At 41.4% G+C, this 21,138-nt stretch overlaps 1 protein-coding gene across 2 annotated transcripts in view; it reads left to right on the top strand.

Moving 5' to 3' along the window:
- The window catches only part of FCHSD2 (FCH and double SH3 domains 2), a 119,021-nt gene that overhangs the window by 41,701 nt on the left and 56,182 nt on the right, over nucleotides 1-21,138 (top strand). For both annotated transcript variants that reach the window (XM_056502889.1, XM_056502880.1), the window contains exons 4-5: nucleotides 18,405-18,481; nucleotides 19,556-19,700. In XM_056502889.1, coding sequence (XP_056358864.1) covers nucleotides 18,405-18,481; nucleotides 19,556-19,700 — 222 coding nt within the window. The remainder of the gene's footprint in view (nucleotides 1-18,404; nucleotides 18,482-19,555; nucleotides 19,701-21,138) is intronic.

Below are 21,138 nucleotides of genomic sequence, written 5' to 3'. Positions count from 1 at the left end.
GAGCAGTGGGATGAACATCTGTGTTACCATTAAATCGTGGAGTGGTTTGGATTGGAAGGGACCTTAAGGCCCATGGGCTGGGACAGCTTCTGCTACCCTGGGTCGCTCCAAACCCCAGCCTGGTCTGGAACAAGCCCAAGGATGGGGCAGCCACAGTTTCAGGATGTGCACCCAGTGATGGACCCGTGGGATGCTGGAGAAACAAAGTCCTGAGAGGGAAGTGAAAGCAGCAGCATTGTGGCATCTCAATGATGGGATTGCTGGTCATGGTGATGGGAATTTTGGGCAGGAATAATGTCATGGGGAGAGAGTGGTTTGGACTCTACTAAAGCAGACTGGATTTGTTCCCATTTTGGTGAACAGTATTGTCCCTGTCCTCCTATTTATATCCTAAATGCTTTTTGTCCTTCTGTCAATGTTGTGAATACCTGGAACAAAAGACCAGTAATAATTAGTTTCTAAAATCTACTAAATGAAAGAGCAGTACTTTTAGCAAAATACAATTATGTACCAACATATATTAGTAGCAGTAGTGGTGTTCTCATATGCCAAAATCAATGGCATGCCCTGCAGGCATGTTTTAATTAAAATTGGAAATATATGTATTATTTTAGCCCTACTTGTGCTCTCTCTGAAGTTCCTGATTATTTTCCTGAGCAAGTATAAAGTTCAGTCTCCGAATAAACATCATCCTCTGAAGGCTCAGAGAATTGCACCTGACAGCAAACAAGGATTGGCAATCCAGAGGGAGTTTGCAGTAAATCAGGGAATGTTCCTGGGGCTGTCGAAGGCTTCCTCTCTCCCAGAGTTACCTCCAGAGCTCGAGTGAGTGTTGGCAGCAGCAGAGCTGAGAGCAACCAAAAAAGTGTCAGGGATGAAGATCTACGATAAGCACAGATGGAAAGAGCCAGATACAGGAAAGAAAACAAAGCAGCTGGGGGGTGGAATTTTGTCCCTGGTGAAAGAAGAAGTGAATGGTGAAGAGCTGTGGAACAGCATAAAAAATGAGATTATGGCAATGGCTGATCAAGTCTTGTGTTACCAGGCCAAGACAAAGAAATTGAGATGGGAAGTGCTAGAAATTGAAGGGGAGAAATTACAAAAGAAATTGAAGAGATGGACCAGAGACGGTGTTTAAAATGGAAATACAGAAATGCCTGGGTGGGGTAAGAATAGTCAGAAGGGTGTGTGGAGAAAAACTGGGTTGTATGGCAAGGTAAGAGAAACCTGAAGTGGAGCACTGGAATTAAAGTTGTCAGTGCTGAAAGACAATAATTGAGATCACAAACACAGAGAGTGAAAGATATTTGGAAGATTTACAGAGTGCTCAGAAGCCAATAGGTAGGCTGATCCCAGAGGAGATTCCTACAGGAAACAGGGAGAATATGAATTCTGGGTGTCAGAAAAATCCTGGACAAATTCCAGCCAGACAGGAGACATGATAAAGGCTGTGTACATGTGATGAACACATGAGCAAGAGTCTCCACAATTTATTTGTAAATTCTGTTGAATAAGGAAAAGTAGCAGCACTGTCACTGATAGAAGGAGGATTTGATTAAGTCACTTTAAAGCAATGTCAGAAACTGCCCAAGAAATTATTTTGAGTTGGAGTTCAGTGTGAAGTCTAAAGTTGTTGGGATCTGAATGGAAAAGAGGTGGTGATGGAAATGGAGCCAAATTTCCATCAGCTGGGAAAACAAAGCATGTGGGCTTTGGAAACTTGCTTCAAGGGTCAGAGGATGTTGAGGTGAAGCAAAAAGAAGCATAGAAAATAAGTTCTGGAAAGCTATACTTATAAATTAAAAAAAAAAAAAAAAGGCAACTACTTCCTATATAAACTTTTATCTTAACTGACTCCAGTTACAGGACAGGAATAGAATGAAAACCTGTGAAGGAAAGGAGGTGTTGGTCTTTAAATATGGATTATCCCTAACACTCCTCCTGTAATTTCTACTCAACCGACTCTAAATTGGATGGACATGTCCTTTTTTGAGAAATAAGTAAAGATTTTAAATTGATTTCATTTTTATTTGAGCAAGGCCCAGATGATTATTTCTTATTTTAGTCTCCTGTTACTGTCTGTAGAAACCTGGTTCCTTTAGAGTCACAGACTGGAAGGTCTTGGAAGGAGCCTTGAAGCTCATCTTGTTCCACCCTCTGCCCTGGGCAGAGACACCTTCCACTGTCCCAGGCTGCTCCAAGCCCCATCCAGCCTGGCCTTGGGCACTTCAGGGGATCCTGAAGTAATAGTGAGAATAAAGAATTCAGCTGCAGAGCTGAATGCTCAACCTGTGTAAAAGTCAGTGCTAATGGCTCAGTTTGTTCATCTGTGACAGCCTCTGGCCCATTAATGCTGCTCTGCATCCCTTCAGTACCTGGGGCTCTGTGGGAAAGTCCTGCCCTTAGAATTAGAATTAGTCATGCCTAACTTATAATTAATAAAGTTGCAGGCTGCTGGTTTCTTGGATCAGAGTCATTTGCCTGCGGTCATTTTTTGTGTCCTACTGAATCCTGAGATTCAGTGGGACAGCAGAAGAAGAGCTGGGTTATCTACATGAGTAGTTAGGTGGAAAATTGATATTTGGGAGAGGTGAAAAGCATTTGAGGTCAAAATGGGTGAGTCAAGCCATGGGTGATTCAGGGTGAAGAGCTGTCCTTATAAAAAACATTCTAGTCATTTTTAAGGATAAATTTTACATCCCTGTTATCAGTGTATTTTAGTAAAATACGTTAAAATTAATAATCACTTGGGGATTGAAGTGGAGCAAATTCATTGTCTTAGATTCCACATTTGTAATTTACTTATTCTGTGACCCAAGAGTGGAATTGGGAAAAAACTCAGCCATGAGCAGATGAGCTCCTGCCCATCTTCCCCGAACTTGGCGCTTGTGCCAGCGCTCGGCCTGCAGTGGTGCCTTACAGCTGGGGGAGAGCTGCCATCTCTCAGCTGCTTTGTCCCGTGGCAGAACACAAGGGAAATGCCCAGTAGCAAGGAGAATTCATTTCCTGGGCTCTGAACTGGGGCTCTGACCCCTGCTACCCCGCTCCGGTGGGATCGTTCCAGGCATCTCCCAGCCCGGCAAGGGGATGTGCTGCTATCTTCCGTTCACATTCCCTCCCTTCTTTCTCTTGGTTTGTTTTCCACATGACTGGGAAACAATTGCTTCTTCCACATGGAGCCCTTCTCCCATTCCTGGGAAAATAGCAGGGAATGGGGAGCATTTGCATAATCGTCTTTAGTGCTATTGTGGGCGGGCTTTGGATGCCGGCACGGAGTTGCAGACTGGCCACCTGTCCAGAACAAATGAACTTAGCTTTTGTATAACGTTATCTGCTTTTCCACAGTGTTATTTTTGTGTAATGAATAACTCGATTAAAATATTATAAAACCCCATCATTCAGTAAATGTTTGCGTTGGGTTTAAATCCCCCCTTGCAGGGGTGGGGAGGGGGACAGAGTTTCCTCTTTCTCTGTTAGCACAACTATATTTTCAAGCTGCCTCTGACATAGTTTTATAACTGCCTTTGTGAAATTATCCTCATGAATATTAATTAGGGGTGTGGGAAGGAAAAAAAATACCAACCCCAAACCTCAAAATGATTTGCATTCATCCTTGTATAAATGATAAATTAAGTGTTGTCTAATGTTTTCTAATGGTCCATTTCACCTATGTAAAACAATTAATTAAACAGTTGGCCTCTTAAGGAAGGGAGAAGAGGAGGCTGCTGAGGACACCACCCCTGCCAGGGCTGCAGCACGAGAATTAAGCTTGTTCACTGTTCTCATATCTGACTTTTGTGTGTCTTGATTTTAGTCTTTGATCTCTTGTACTCCTGTGACTGAAATCATAAAAAATGAATTCTAATTTCCCCTTTTAAAGGGGGGAAAAAAGAGACAACGTGTTCCTATGTGCAGATTTGGGGCTTTTGCCAGCCAAGGTGTGGGAAGGACAAACTCTGGCTGCCACATTTTACTGCACCTCAACCTTTGCCCCAAGACTGAGTTTCGATTGCTGTGTTATGAGAAAGCAAAACAAACCCTTCCATACTTTCTGTTGGCCATAAATAACATGGAGGTTCACCTGGACAGTGAGTTTTCCATATTGCCCATTTTGCTTTCATATTTGTATCTTTTATTGCCTGTATTTAAAAACAACTGGCCAAAGTTCAGCCGAGTTATCATCGCTAAATTATAAACCAGAAGGACTTAGTTTTATTCTTCCCCTGCATTTCTCTTTCCCAGAGCAGTTAAAGGTAAGAGCTGCCTTGACCCAAAGCACTTTATTATTATTTTAACTGTACTTTTGACCCCTTTCTCAGCTCTGCAGTGGCCGTGGCATTTCTGCTCTGCTGTTTGGTGGCAGCAGATAAGAGGATGGGAGTTTCTGTCAGTCAGCAACTGCTCTTGCAATTACATTCCTGAGACCAGAACATCCTCCACAGATACTGTCCTACCTTGTTTGGCTTCTGGCACGTTCCTGGTGCACTTGTCCCATGGATTGGGTCCAGGGCTCCTCCTGCTCTTTTATTTCCCTTAGTTAGCAATCACTTGAAAATGCTTCTAGTGAACATTGTACCTTACTGTGGTTGATTTACGTGTCAGTAGTATCAGCTTTGGAATGTTATTGCAATTATTATGGAGCTTGGCCTAGAACTGCTCAGGAAGAGGCTGATGTGTCCCTCATGTAGCTGTCAGTCAGCAGTGTTGGTTTAAAACAAGCTTGGAATATCTGCCATGGATCTTTCGCCAAGGGGAGAGCATTAATATCAGCCAGTTGTGTTTTGCTGGAATGAAAAATAATGTCATTATAGGAAGCAAGGAATAAATATTGGACGTCTGTAAATTAAGAAGTTTAAAGCCAAGTCTTCCTGCTTCAGCAGTTAAAATTTGCAGATCCGTTTTCATTTTGTGTGAATGGATGATTTGTGTATGTGTTTGATAAAATTTTGAGTGCTGTTACTAGAACCCAGTTTAAAAGAGGAGCTGTTTTGTTTGATTTGCTACCCCTGCTATGGTTTGTAAACCCTGAGCCATTAAAGATGTGTTTTCTCTGCCTGAAATGTGGTGTTTAAAACCCAGCAGACCAGTGAATTGGAAAATGGGGACATGTTGATGGATTGGACATATTTTTTTAATCTTTTGCTGATCTTTTTCCTTCTTTGCCTATCTCCGCTGTAATAACTGGGAATTGATTTCACATTTTACACTCTCGTCCATTGAGTGAAGACCTGCAGGTTGCCTGATTCATGGCCCAATTTGTGATTTACAGCCAGGGATCAGCACAGTGTTTATAGGAGCAGTTCTCCAGATATGACTGAATTTGGAGGGTTTGAGGTGGGGCTGTCGAGTGCAATCTGATCCCTTTGGCCATCACTTATTGATGAGGTTTCCTAGGTTTTCCAGTTGTCAGCTTGCTGATGGAGCTCCAAGATTTAGGATGTTATGTGGTATGGGAATCTCACTCTTTGTTTTCTGATTAGGAGCCTGACCTCTGGTACCTCATTTTAACATTAGAACGGACTCTGGTGAATAATGGTCTGTGTGGAAAGTGCATCCAGCTGGAATTGCATCTTGGGATGGGGGTAGGGGGGACTGGAATCTTTGGATGCCATCATGAAGCAATTAGACAAGCTACTTAATAATTTATAGCTTGCTGTCTTAAGGGTTGTAAGCGTTTTGACTGAAGAGGGTTTTGTTTAACCTTTCAGGGCTCTCTGTGAGGCCGAGATCGAGCTTAGAAATGATTTTCCTTTGAAGAGCAGCAAAGAATCCAGAACCAGATGACTTTGTCATATATTAATTAATGCTTTGTCTTGCTACCTAAATATAAGAGTTTGCTCAGCTCTCTTAGAGCTTCAGTGTGTTGTGAATACAGAAAAACATTTGGGAAGCAGAAAGCGTGCAACAGGATTTTTTAGCAAATCTTGTTGTTCTTAAATTCTTTTTTGTTGAATTTGCTTAGTGTTCTTTCAGTTTAAATATTAAATATAATATTTAAAATAAATACAGTATTCCCTGGGGAAAATGTAATGCTGGGGAAGGGAGGAAACCAATTGCATATCTACTAGGTTTCAGTAATCCTGGAGGAATTTCATTATTCTTGGTGTTCATATGAGTGACTTAGGAATTATATAGACACCTTCTAGTGAAATAAATAGTAATTTAGCATTTAACAAAATAGTGATATGTCCAATCTTTGGTAATCAAAGGAAGAAAGCCCTCCTGGGTTTTCAGATGCAGGAGAATGAGGGGCTTTCAAAGGAAAGAACCAGAAATAAAGTCCTACAAACACTATCTGTAGGAGTTGACTCCACTGACTCTTCTAGAAATGTTATAAAATTAAAAAATTAGCAGAGATTTCTAATGATAGTCTGCCAAGCATTTGTCTGGAGAAGAAAGTATTTGTTAAATATGTTGCTGATATTCTTGGATGTGACTATTTCACCTCCTGTCAATGTGCAGCTGCTTTAGATATATAAATATATGTATCAATATATACTTATGGATAATAAATATATACATACAGACAGTGGGAGATATTTTTGGTGACCAGATTCAATAGCTGGGTTTATTTGGCTTATTCCCATTGTTGTAAGGATATTATCCTGGGTTTAGACCTGTGTTATCTTTCAGATTGCTTTGAATTCAAGTCTGAAGAGTGGCAGTTTCCTGAATTACATTTTTTTTTACATTACTCTGTGTGTTCCCTTTTTGTCATCAAACTCATCTGTTTTTCCAAGGACTCTTCACTTTGGGGGAGCTTCATTACACAGCATCTCTTGCAATATGAGTGTTAAATGTTAATTGCTTTCTCCTAAAAACTTTCAACCTTCCCACTTCATTTCTCCCTGCTCACCCTGTGAGTGTGCTTAATAGAACCATTTGGATAATACTCTGTCTACTTTAGGGACTGGAATCTGCAGTTTTCCACTTTCCCCCAGCTTCATTTTTAATAGGAATAATTTTTTTGGTTTTCTTGGGCAGGGCTATTCCTGTTGGAATAACCTTGTATTTGCTAATACTTACCTGTGGAAGTATGGAGTTTTTTTTCCCCCTTGTATTGTTTTAGATCCGAGGATTAGAAATAATATCTACTGATCTCTGAAAAGTGAAAGTTGCTGCTGGATAGAAAATAGGAATTCTCAGTACTTGTCAGGGCTTGACTTTGGATGCATTATACTGAATGTACTGCAGGGTGAAATACTGCAACTTCATGTAACTGCTGCGTTATCTGGGATTAAATTAATGCTGATATGATGAGGTCAGTGTGATGGGGACTGATGTGGTCTCATTCCCTCCTGGGCTCGCTTCATTTGCATTATGTCAATCTTTGCATGCAATTTTTTTGCCTCAAACTTGAGTTGTTGTTGCCATATTTGATTTTGGGAGGTTTTGGTCTCTGTCCTTCTGCCTGGCCTGATGTTACAGAATGCTGACCATACCCAGGCCACTGGTACTCCCAGAAACCAGAGCAGAAAAATCTGCTGCAGCCTGCATTTCTCTCATTTAATTTGCTGATCTGAAGCTGTAATGGAGAACTTCCATTTATCATCCTAGCAAAACCTTGTTCTAAACAAGCTGGACAAAACCACCTGAGGTGTTGTCTCTTAACATTCATTTGTGAAATACAAACCTGTTTCCAAGGAACTCATTTCAGTGCTGTACTTGGCTTATTTTATGTTAAAATATATTTGTTACCAGCACAGACTTTGAATTTCAGGCTTCTCTGGTTTATTTTATTAATACATAAACAAACTCGTGGCTCAAGAGCTTCTCTCATAACTATCAGCAAATAAACAAATAAAAGATTGTCTTTGCTGTTTTAAAAAAATAAGAACCCAAAGAAATTTGGTCCAAATTATCTTAGTTTGCTAAGATTTGAGCCTTTGCTTTTCTGTGGATGAGAACCCAAGGAAATTGGTCCAAATGATCTTAGTTTGCTGGGACTTCAGTCTTCCCTTTTTTTTCCTCCCCTTTTTTTGGGGTGGGGACTTGCCCTGGAAGCGGTTTGGGAATTTCCCAATTTTGAGACTGGAGTAGGTGGACATTGTATGTCTCTGATGAGAAATTAGCACACAATCCACTCAGAAAGCAGAAAAATGTGAAGCTCTGAAGAGACAGCAGAGATTTTTGTGCTTCACCTCCGCACGGACCCTGCTCTGTGCCTTCATTTTCAGCAGGACAGAGCTTCCCACACAGCCCACACTCTGGGCTGGGAGGGTTCTGACACGGAGTGGGGGAGCCAGAAAATGCCCAGTTGGGAGGAAATGTGCCATATGCTTCCCAGGGCCGAGCTGCCAAGCTCACCCCTTCCCTATTGTGTGCAGGCCAGATGGTTCCTCTCCCGGCCGGGCACGGCCTTTTCTCATCTTCTGTTCGTCTGGTGGCTCCAGGTCCAGGAGCTTCACGTGTGAAATAGATACAGAAATCTCCACATCAAAACTTCCTCCGGCTGGACCTGTGCTCAGCAAACGTTGGGCCTGAATTAATCCGTGTTTCAAGGTTTCCTTCTCTCTCTGTGTTTTCTGAGCAGAGATTGGCTTGGTGATTTTTTGTTTTTCATGTTAAATTCTTTGTTAAATGAGCAGGAAGAAATTTCTTTTCCTTTATTCTTTTTTTTCTTTTCTTTTTTCTCATGCGAGCAAAGTCAAACTGAGCTGGACTCTGATGTTCTTGGCAGCTCTTGTAGAGTTGGCTTGCCTTCTAACTTCAGAGAAAAATTGCTTTCTAATAGACTGTTTTTCCCCTTAGTGAGTGCTTTGGCACCTGTATCCTGAGTTGTGGAAGGGTTTCTTTTTTTCTACAGATGTTTGAACATGAACACAGCCTTTAACATCTTTGTGTTATTGCTGCCAACTTTTCTGTCCTGTTGAAAATAGAGATTTTTTTCCTAAAAAAAAAAAATTCCTTGATTTAAAGTACTACCATACCGTGAAACAGTAAATTTACTATAAAATGCTATTAAAGACACTTTAGGTTGACTAAAATATTACTTAACATTTTGTATTGTTTGCATAACTGTGTTCCACAGCCTTAAATTTTGCTTTCAATCTCTGCTACTGTTTGATTTCTGAAGGACATTAAAAAACCCCATGGCAAATCCCTGGAAATATAAGGCAGTACTTTAAAGGTTCAGCTAAAGGAATGAGGATGTCACATCCTGTGTCCAGTAGGATATATGAGGTGTTAAGGAATGTGCTGTGCACTAGGTAATATTGTTGTTAAATTCCTGCTTCAGGGTTAATGTGGAATCTTGGAAAGATGGGAAATTTTCTGTGGTAAATGAAGGGAATTACAGAGGCTGTGATCCCTGGGAATCTCTGCTGCTTGTGGAAAGCTGGATGTGAGCTTTGGAGCCCCCTTGCTAAGGAATGTTGATACCAGTGGTCTCCTTTAGACCCAGTTTAATTATTAATGCTGGTTCTGGTGTGCTGCATTCACCTGGGATCTTCCCATGGCAGCCTTCATGTGGCTGCCCTGCTGCTGTGGGCACTGTTTACTTTTTCCTGTGGGAAAAAAAAAAGTTTTAGGATTTTCAAGAATCTAAAATGATTTTGTTTGAATGGCTTTTTTCCAAAAAAATAAACCTGGGAAAAGATGGCTCAGGGGGGCCCTTGTGGCTCTACACAACTCCCTGACAGGAGGGGACAGCCTGGGGGGATTGGGCTCTGCTCCCAGAAAACAGGGACAGGAGGAGAGGAAATGGTCTCAAATTGCTGGAAAAAACCTGTCCTTGGCCACATTTGTCCTGAAATTTTTTGAGGTTACCACTTCCTTCTGTATTTCCCTGCAGGACACAATCCCACCATTTTTTATGCTCTTCTATGAATGTGTATTCTTCCTAAAAAACAGTTAACTGGAATTTCCCTCACCCAGGAACAAATCAAGTACTTATTCTTATTTTCCTCCACTGAAACAATGAGTTCTGCAGTCCCTTTTCCTGCAGCAAGTCTCAAACGTGACTAACCAGAAGAACAACGTGGCTTTGGTGTCTGCTGGCTTAGAATGCTGAAAACATTGTTAGGTACCACTGTGTTCTTCCTTCTCTCCTCCTCAAGCTGCCTGATCAATCCAGCTGTTACATTTAGGAAGTCCAAACCTTTGTTTTCCATCACTGGATCGTGGTGCCAAAATTCCTTGGCGGATGGAAGCGTGCACACTCATCTCTGATTTCCAGGGAGCACTTGGGTTGTTTGTTCAGCTGGAAGAGCTGTCCAGCCAAGGTGAATCATCTTCATTTGTTTTTTAGAAATTTAGATCTCTTTGTCTTCCACCCTTGCCATTTGGAACTGTACTTTTAGTGCAGATTGAGGGGTTCAGAACAAACCCAGACCTTCAGGTGAGGGGTTAAATTCCCTGGCTCTTCTAGTTTGTGCTGCATTTCTTTATTTTACTGACGTGAGCAGTGGCAAACCTTTCCTGATAAAATCATGGAATGGTTGGGTTGGAAGGGACCTTAAAGCTCACTGGCATCAAGGACAAGTGTCTTGTGGAAAACAGAATAGTTTAAATCGTTGGTGGTGGTTGTGGGGTGGGTTGAGGCATTGGGGTGCTGTGGTGGAACCAGTGACACTTGGAATGTGTGACTGCAGCATCCCAGAATTTCTTTTCCATGCCAATATGTGTTCCCTGAGGTACTTAAGGGAAAGGAGCTTTGCTAATTAGTCTCAAACTATGTAAGTTTATAAAGCTGTAGAAACTGACTGGCTGTGCACAATTCTTATTACCATCTATTAGAGGGGTTGATTTCAGCAGGGCTTAAAGTAGACCTTTAGGGGGTGTTAGTGTGGAACAGAATGGACAAGAAATATGAATTTAAAAGTTACTTAATTAGTGAGTAGTGAATTCTGAATAATGGTGATGCTTGCAGAACAAAATTTGTTCATGTAAACTTTGCCAGACAGACAAGATGCACCAAACTCCTTAAAAATCTGGCTGATTTTTATTTTTACCCCATATTATGATGTACACACTTAAATTTATGCCAAAACCTGACTTAATTGCAGGTTCCATATTCTTAAGATATACCAAGTTCAGAAATTAATTACTAAATTCAAAATTAATTTTAAAACTTCAACATGGTAAACTTCTGAACAGTAACATTTCCACTTGCAAACTGATCAATAAATATCACATGAAGCACAGCCAATTTCAGAGTTATCTGCCAGCTGTTTTAGGGTGGAAAAAAAATCAGCTTTGTGCTCCATAGAGTGGAGCTGTATCAGTGCTTTGTAATCATGTGAACCTTTAATTAAGAAGTTCCCACAGAATAGGAAATGCTGACCTGCCAGAGACACTTCCAGGGAATAGCACAGGGCACCTTCAGTGGCAGCACTGTGGAGAGTGAAACAAATTCAGAAAGGTTTCTCTCAAAATAGTAAATATTTAGAAATGGAATCCTCTCCTGCATAGCATTATTTTTAGAAAAACCATTAATTATACATAGTCACTATTAATTATGTTCAGTGCCAAGTCCTCCTGTGAGGATGAGAGAACCCACAGTGTTGCAGCCATGACTTGTTGGTCTTAAATACAACTTTTTGTGGCTGTTTGGAACAGGACAGAGAGGTCACTCACCATTCCTAGTTTACTCTGACCTTCCCTTTGTAGCTCCTCCAGTGCTCCCCTGCTTTTTGAGCTAGTGCAAACGTTTTGAACAGATTCCATGTGGCAGGTGAACTAGTTAATACAGATTTTTAATCCATAGTTCAGACTTTGCTTAGGAAATCCTGTCCTGATCCTTCTGTTTAGTAGAGCAGTGGCTGCACAGTGTTCTCCAGCCAAAAAATACTGTGGAAGGTGAGGTTATTGCCATCCTTCATCAGCCACCCAAGATCTGAATGATGGGGAATTTGGGAATTATTGCTACACTCCTCACATGTTACAGAACTGGCAAGTACCTGGTTTTGGTCTCACTGAGCAAAACAGAACTTGTGGAGATAATTATGGGGAAGGTGAGAATTTGAGAAGCTGCACTTCTGTTTTTGTTCTAACTGGGGCTTTGCTTTTTCCCACATCATGATGCTGCTGTCTGTCTTTCTGTCCAGCAGCACAGAGCTTCCATTTGGGTGGGGAGAAGGGGCTTACCAGCATTCCAGGAGTCCTTGGAGCCAGTTTGGTGCTTGTTGAAAGTGATATTGCTAAGCAGTTCAAACAGAGAAGAAAACCCCTGTACCTGACAGCAGTGCTGGTTAAAGCCCCACAGGAGCTCCTCCAGACTCACATTGAAGGGATGCCTCTGGCTGGGATCCCTGAAAGCAGCAGGGAATGGTGGTGAGGAGGTGACAGCAGAGGGGTGGGACGGAGCAAGGATGTGCCCTTGGTGTCCTGAGCAGGGCTGGAGGGTCCAGCCCGTGTGCAGGTGGCTCCTCTTTGGAGGGAATGGCAGAAGTGCTGGTTTGTCATCACTTGGTGGGATTTGGGTGGGATGTGGGATTTGTGTCCTGGGAAACTTGGAATTAATGCTGGCAATCAGACCTGTGCATGGAGGGAAACAGGTGGTTTGTCATGACTTCATTCTCTTCAGTCTTCTAATTTCAGGAAGGAGGTTTAAAACCCCCCCATTACAACCCCCTACCATGGGCAGGGACACCTTCTACTATCCCAGGTTGTCCAGCCTGGCCTTGGGCACTGCCAGGGATCCAGGGGCAGCCACAGCTGCTCTGGGCACCCTGTGCCAGCCCTGCCCACCCTCCCAGGGAGGAATTCCTTCCCACTGTCCCATCTAACTCTGCCCTCTGGCAGTGGAAGCCATTCCTTGTGTCCTGTCATTGCCCTGACCCATGTGCAGGACCTTGCACTTGGTGGAACCTCATGAATTTCCCTATTTTAAGTTTTAGATCTGTCTAAAGATCAAGGTCCAAGGTTGTTAAAAGTTTATCTGAAAGTTAAAAATTAACTCAGCCAAAAATGACATTGTCTAGTGCAGTAGGGTGGAAAAGAAATCTGGTTTATAAGGAGCTGTGAAAAGCAGTGGTTCCCCATCCGAAATGTGATCCAGGACTTTGGTTTATCTGTTAGGAGTGGGATTTGCTCAGGAAGCACAGCCTTTTGAACCAAAAGACAACCAAACTTCTTCTCCAGAGCTGCTAATGTGCCTTTGGCTCCAGGGAGAAGTGATGTGGTGGAAACCTCCTGGTATCTTGTAATACAATCTGAGACTCTGCCCCTTCCTGAGGTTTTCTGACAGTTTCATAGGGACTTAAAGAAAGCCAGCTCTGAAAAATAACTCTGAATTTATGTAAAGCAGCTTCACAATCTAGGAAAAGTTATTTCAAGTCTAAGAAAGAATAATTTTAAATGGTTCAAACAGGAGCTCCTGGTATTTTGATAAAATCAGTCTTCTGTTGTTTTCCAACTTTCACGCTCAAAGATGGGGGAATTTTACTCAGGCTTCTTCACTTGGTGCCTGGAAAGCTGGAGGATTTTTATTTGCTTGGATTGTTGTAATTCCTCAGGGGTTGTAGAGCTAAAAATTGTGAGAAGAGAGTCCCTAAACTTCAGGCTGCCTGAAATACACTCACTGGATAAATACTGGAGTAAGAACATCAGCACAGACATTTTTAAAGGAGTCACTTAGCAAAAGGCCTTAAAAATAACCTGGAATGCTTCCAAATAGAAACATATCCCTAGTGTAGCAATTTAAAATATGTAATTTAGAAAGTGAAAATAATTTCTCCACATGAATACTGAGCTTGGTTGGTGTAACTGGATTTATTCTGGTTTCTAAACTGTTCAGAGTTGGAAGTATCTGAGATTAGCCACAGTGCCACATCATGGAGATTACAATTAATTTTTCTTAATATCTGAAATTTGGAAGCCAAAGACAGGAGAATTCAGAGAAGCAGCAGTTGGAAGGTTACTAAAGTATGGTTTTATTACTTAAAATCTGTCAGGGTATTCATAATATGGGAGACTCATAATAAGCCAGAGAAAGAAACTTCTAACACTGGTTTTTTGCCAGGTAATACAGAACATTAATTCCTGGGTTAGCTATGGATCCTGGCCTGATGAAAGGTCAGGAATAGAATAGGTTAGAGGATATTTTGATGAAAAAATCTGAAATTGGCTCTAGGTCTAGTCAGCTTGGCTGCAGTGGATTTATCCTCTGATCATTTCCTGTCTTAGCACTGTGAGTGTTGTCTTTGAAAACTGTGAAACCTTTGGAAAAAAAGGGACAAACTTAGTGCCAGGGTTTGTTTTTGTTTTTTCTTAAAGGAGGGCTGAGAGAGGAAAAGTTAGATTATTTGTCATTCAGGTTGTTTTGGAGAGAATTAAGATGCTGCAAATGAAGCAACAGTTTTAACAAATGAACAAAGTGAATGAGAAGAGCTTTGACATTTCCTTTGCTAAAGCTGATTGCAGGAGTGCCTGAGGTGATATTTAACTGCTGTACATGAATTTTTTAGCTTCCCACTTTGTTTCCTTCGCTTTCTTGTCATGCTTCAAATATCTGAAAATAAAGAGAGAAATGAAGCATCTTGGAACAAAATTGTGAATGAAGGAATGAATGCCTGTATTTTCTGGGATTGGAGTCATCTGATGGTGGGAAGGAATATCCCATCTTGAGGAGGGAGGAGCAGCATGGAAAGAGATGCAGCTTCAACCTTAGATAACCAGCCTTCCCTAAAAATTCCCAGGGAATTTTGGAATTGATGCTGCAGGCACAGGGAAACCTCTTTTATCTCTCCCTTCACCATGTTAAAGGCAGTGCAGATCAACAGCCAGGGCACCTTTTGGAAAGTGCCAGGATGCACTGGAGAAGTCCATGTGCTGCCTGTTCCAGGGCTTGTTTTCATTTTCATTTGTGCTGCTGCCTAAGGCCCTGTGTGAGCTCCCAGCACAGTAATTGTGTCTGACAGAGCTTGTGTTGGCAGCTTGGGATGCACATGGAGCCACGTCACATCCTGCCTGGAATCCCTGCCTGGAATCCCTGCCTGGAATCCCTGCCTGGAATCCCTGCCTGGAATCCCTGCCTGGGTCCCTTCATTCTCATTAAACCATTATTGCATCTAGCTCTGGTAAATAAAATATCACTTGAAATAATCACTGAAATGGCTGTCCCAGACTTGGGTGCTGATACTGAATGGTTCTGCTGTATTCAAAAACCAGAGTTCTCACCTCTCAGGCTGTGTTGCATTTTCTGCTCCCTTCTCCCTGTCCAAATGTTTCCAAGAGATTGGCAAGGGTGTAAAATCTCTTCCAGGTTACTCTTGAAGCTTGTGAAGCAAACATCTGTGTGATTGATGAACCTACCTCCTGAATTTTTTGGCCCCAGTTGGCTGTGTTTGAGTGAGTCAGGCTCCCTGAGCTCCCTGAAGTTGTGTCAAATCTCTTTTTTTGAGAAAAAAAACCAAGGGCACTGGGGAAGTGTCTGAGATTTCTTGTTTTGGATAAATCTAGTTTCTTCATTTTTCTAGTTAAAAGCATTCTTCAGAATGTACAACTTTTGCATTTGGGTTGTGTGGGGGTTTTTTGTCCTTTATTTTTTTGGAGGAGTCTCTGTGTTGACAATTTCCCTTCATCCTCAGCCAGTCCTCACAGATTACTTCATTCATTTCACAGAATATTCTGGGCTGGAAGGGACCCACAAGGATGCCCATACAGTCTTGCTTCTCTTACAGCTAAAAATACGGGTTTGGAAATATCTGCTATCAGTCCAAAGGCTGTTTTTACAGTGGCAGGAGAGTCTTGGTGTAACTGTCAAATTTATTTTGGAAGAACCAGCAGTGCTGAAATAAAACAGAATTTTTCACGGTGCCTGCACCTCACAATGACAATGGTGTAACATTCCCAGCACTTTTTTTCCCATTTAAAAGTAAAATAAACAAAGCTCTCTTGCACATAAGCAATGGATGGGTCTGACAATCAGAATTAATACATAATAAAACTGTGACTTTTTCTTGCTGCTAATGGAGAGTGTTAATTTGCAGCTGTTGATTACTAAAAGTGGCTTCCACACTTCTATTAAGTCAGTTTAATTGGGAATAACCTTGCTTTTCTCCAAGAATAAGAAGAGAGAGATACTAAAGCCTTTCTCTGTGGAGTGTTTGCCTGCCAGAAGAGGACTCAGCAAACAAAATAATGAAAAAAAACAAATCATGTCAGAAAGCTGCTGTGATAAAGAGAAGTGATCAAAATGATGCAAGACATCGAAACCAGCTTAATGAAAGGCAGCACTGAATCTGCCTGCTTGATAGTCCCAAATCTCAGTGTTACATCAGCTGTGTCTGTCATGCTTTCTGCTGTCAGTAATAGGTTTTTTGGGCATCTGCTGTCATCAGCACTCCTCAGTTATTATTGCAGATAAAACCTTACACCTGTTTTGGAAAGTATTGTTAATATGATGTAAAAAGTCTTCTAACAATGATCTTTTAATTTGGGTCATCTCCCTCTTTCCTTTTCTAGTGGTGATTCCTTTTGTAAATATTACAGGAAATATATATTTTTTTATTTTTTTTTCCTTTCCAATACCAGTCACAACTGCTTTTATTAGAAAATATCCATAAATAGACTTGAGGTGAGGTCTGGTGATGGAGAACATCAGGTCTGAGCTGCAGCCCTGGGAAACACAAATCTGTGAAATGTGAAATGGAACTGACTTTTTCATGGAGCTCCAGGAGGGCTTGGACAACGCTCTCGGGGATGCACAGGGTGGGATTGTTGGGCTCTGTGATCCTGTGGGTCCCTTCCAGCTCAGGATATTCCATGATTCTTTTATCCTCCCTGTTCTCTGCTTCTTTGAGTGGTTGCTGAGCTTCTTCAGTTTGGAAATAAATGGTTAATCCCACTGGGTTTATGGTTTATTTGCTGACATCAGTGATAGGATTTCTGTGGGCAAAAATAGCTTTATTTGTCCCTCTTGTGACTTTTTTGTGTCTTAATTTTGGCAGAGCTTGTCCTCAGCTGCCAGCAAGGCTTTTTTTTCCTGTTTGTGAATGTTTGTTCAGCATCTTGAGGCAGATTTTGTAGTGGAGTCTGAGGAAGAAGGGGTGGAAACATGGAATTGGCACCTGGTGTAGATATCTCATAAAACTCCAAATCCCATCACAAATTACTCTGCCAGGGTTAAAGGAAATGTTATTTTTCCTTTTATCTGGGATTTTTTAACAGCTACCTAATGGAATTTGCATTGTTCTAAAAATATGAGGGAGCATGACTTTGCTACTAATAATCTATTAGCACCATTTAATTTTTCAGTGTGAACACATTGATCAAATCATAGCCTGGTAATAAATTTTTACTACTGTGTGGGCTGTGAGACATGAATAAAATCTTGTGCTGTTTGAGCTACTTCTGATATTTTTTTCTATGAGTAATTAAAAGGTTGTTTTTGGCATCTTAAACGTGATATGGAAAGTGTAAATGACAAAGACTGGGCTATGCCTCTTGTTGAGTGGGTCAGAGGCAAAGATGCCTCACCCCAGGACTGCTCTTCCAAAATATCCTGGGGGGTTTATTCCTAGCTGGAAAGGGCATTTTCACCAGGTCTCACTTCCTTGCTGTGTAGACTAAAAGCTGGGGGTGTTTCTGTGGTGATGGTTCTTTGGGAGGGTCACAGGATGGTTCAGGTCCAGCTGTTGTCCCCAGGTGCCACATCCACAGGGATGGGGCTCACCACTGCCCTGGGCAGCTGGGCTGTCCTTTTCCTCAAGGGGAAGGAATTTTCTCTAATCCAGCCTAAACTTTCCCTGAGCCCCCCCCAGATCCCTTCCCAGCCCCTCTGTCCCAGCCTGGAGCATCCCATGGGACTGTGGTTCCCCAGCAGGAGCCCAGAGCCAGGAATGCTGCTCACTGTTCACAGACCCTTCCCAGCTCCATGGTTTCCACTCTGCCCATCGTGATTTCCAGTTGATGGGCCCAATTCCACAGGGATCTGTTGAGGAAAGTGGGATCAGCAGCCAGGGGAGGGGCTGGTGTGGCAGCAGCTCCTGTTCCTGTGTGGTTATAAATGAAACCCTGCTGCTTTCTGACCTTGGGTATAAAAATGTTGTTATTGATTTCCTGAGGCCGTGCAAAATGAAACACAGGGACTGAAGGGTGCAATTAACATTAATAATTAAAGATGAGTTGCATTTGTCAGTCTCTTGTCTGGTGTAATCCTCTAGGGTAACAGAGCAGAGCAGCCTTGGATGATCCCAGCTGGGTGTGCCAGGGTGGGTGATAAATGAGCAAATGTTTCCTGGATTCTGGGACCCCTGTCCTGCTCCAGGGAAACACAAAATGGGGTTCTCACAGCTGGGACAGGTTCAGCCCTTTCCCTTCAACATTCTCACCTCTGAGTCTGCCACTGTACATTTGCAGGAGCTGTTGATGGTTTTTTGCTTCTTGGAGTTTTCATTTATCTGACATAAGAGCAGAAATGATATTTTAATTACCTTTTTTTTTTCCCCTTCTTTTAACAGAGCATTCAGAAGCTGGCTAGCCAATACTTAAAGAAGGACTGGCTTGGGATAAGAGCTGAGGAACGAAGTGATTATAGGTAATTTACCAGTGGGATATCTCAAAATTGCTGTATTTATCATTTCAGTATGTCTCATTATTTTACTTAACAATGAATCACTGCTTTTCTGTAGTTAAATTTTCTTTTTCCATTGTAGTAGAGCATTGCCAGTTAAAAAAGAAGCTTTGTTTTCCTGGAATTAGTCTTGAATAGATGTTTATGACTTGAATATTTAGGAAGATGGGAGAAACAAAACAGCTTGAAAGGACAACAACTGTGATTTGCATCTGTTTGGGCATTAATGCTTGGATCTGAATATAGATTTTAGTAAATAACTAGAAGGCTAAAGGGATAAGTGTGTGGATTGTTTCATAGGAAAAGACAGGAAGAGATTTGATTTTATGAGGTTGTTCTTTGTGAAGATCTGACAGAGGGGAGGAGGCAAAGCAAGAGATGGTTGTTTACAAAACTTGATTTCATTAACATGAAAGGTGGATAAAACAATAACTCAGTTGCTGAGGCCTTTGAGCAGCACCTCCTAAATATTTGGAATAAGGTTTTAGATGCTTTGTTTTAATGTCTCCTTTGTGTTCCAACAAGTTTTATTTCAAACAGGAAGAAATTGACAGGTTTGTGTTTGGGACTTTCAGCACCTTCACACCAAATAAACTGAATTATCAGTCTCAAGTGTACATAAAGCATTCCCACAACACCCAGCCCCATCCCTGGCAGGAGATCCCACAGTGCCAGAGATCTTCTCCAAAGCCCTCCCCACCCATCTCCAAGTACTGAACCCAAAATGTTTGGCAACAAGTTGAATCACAAGACAGGAACAGGCGGGAAAATCTTTATTATTGGTACAGTTTCCATTAAAAGTTTGTTAAAAGTGGAGATATTTGCTAGTTCTGCCTAAAGGATTGTGCTTTAGATTTAGCTTTAGAAGCAGTTCTTGGAAAAATGTGTGCTGCTGTCACATAAACCAGCCCAGGAGCTGGAGTCTGATTTTTGTGGAGGATCCTTCCAATTTAGGAGATTCTAAAAATCTGAATTTTCAATGGAACACCTAACCTCCCTTTCTTGCTTCCCACACCCTCTCTGTGTTCCATGTTTTAGGAGCATGTACTCAGTTTGGAAATCACTCTTGGAAGGCACCATGCAGGTGGCCCAGTCCCGACTCAATATCTGTGAGAACTATAAAAACTTAATTTCTGAACCAGCCAGGAGTGTCCGGTGCTTTAAGGAGCAGCAGCTGAAGAAGGTATTTGTGCTTTAATAAATCCTTTAAACTATTGTAAATTTTTATTGAAGGAAAAAGAATTTTTAGAAATCTTTTATTTTGGCATTTCTAAAATATGTAAGTACTCTTCATCTTATAGATGTACAGTTCCAGCTTGTTGGAGAGGGATAAAAATTCTGAGATGTTATTCCAAATTATAACTGCTTGGAAATGAGTCTTCTAAAAATGAGATACAAGTTGGTCCAACATGTCTCAGCAAATCTCACACTGTGCTGTAGAAATTGCATTGGGTTTGCAGTGACAATTGCAAGTGGTTTTTGTTGGGAAAAGTTCTGATTATAAAAAAAGATCCATCTGAAACCTGAAGGAATGGCTTGAGCAATCTCCAGGATGGGGAGTGGAGATTGTCCAGCCACCTTCTGTATCACAAGTAAGTGCTCCAAAAGCTGCTTTAATTATCTGTTTAATTATCAGTAATTATCCCTGCAGAGAACATAGTGCAGTTCCAGTGAGCTGGATATTCATTTAATTGCTTGTTTCATTTGAAAGTCATTTATGAGGGTGGCAGGGAGAAGCTGTGGCTGCCCCTGGATCCCTAGAAATGTCCAAGGCCAGGCTGGATGGGGCTTGGAGAAACCTGAAATAGTGGAAAGTGTCCCTTGAATGACAAAAACAAAAGAGACCCAAACAACAGACATTTTTGCTGTCCTTGTCCAAAGTGACAACAAAGATCCAGAATGTACCTAGTTCTGTGTTCTTTGGGAGTATTTTGTAAAATACTTGGTTACAAATTTAAATAGATGTTTGTGCAATGTGAGCTCTCAGTTTCTGAAACATGTGCAATGTCTGTTTTGTGAGAGAAAAGTTAACTTCATTAATGCTGTTTTATTGTCCTGTAGAATTTTGTTTTCATGTGAAGCTTTCCAACAAATACTGTGGCAATTTTATGACATTTTTACTGGTAAATAATTGTACCTTATTCTTCTGCAAGTGGTGGTAGTTCAGTGTTTATGAGTCAGCAGCAGAAGTGGGATCTTCAAATTTTTTAAAGTCATAGAAGTTCCTTTATTCCTGCAGTTTTGAATCAGCAGAACAAGTTATTACAGTTATCAAGGCAGCATTCTGGTTCAGAGTATTCTGACAGTGATCTGCTTTTCCTACAACGTGGAATTATCATCCACTTGGCAGGATTAATTTTCCTACACAACCAGTTTATTGTTTTGCACAGTGCAGTCTCTCACCCTTCCCTTTGAATTCCCTAACAGATACATAATGGACAGAGAAAGAATTGTTCTGACCTCCCTTCAGACAAAAGCTTATCAAAATTAAAATTCAGTCAGCAAAATCCTTGTAAGGTTACATGGGAATACCCATCTAAAGTGGCATCCAGTCTCCTGATGATTTTTTATCCTACAGGGATGCAAACCAAGATCATTTAACTCTTCTCAAATGATCTTTT

This window comes from Oenanthe melanoleuca, chromosome 1 (genome assembly GCF_029582105.1).
Source record: "Oenanthe melanoleuca isolate GR-GAL-2019-014 chromosome 1, OMel1.0, whole genome shotgun sequence".
In the NCBI taxonomy this organism is placed as follows: Eukaryota; Metazoa; Chordata; class Aves; order Passeriformes; family Muscicapidae; genus Oenanthe; species Oenanthe melanoleuca.
Note: the sequence above shows the minus strand (reverse complement) of the source record. Positions and strands in the feature narration are given on the sequence as shown.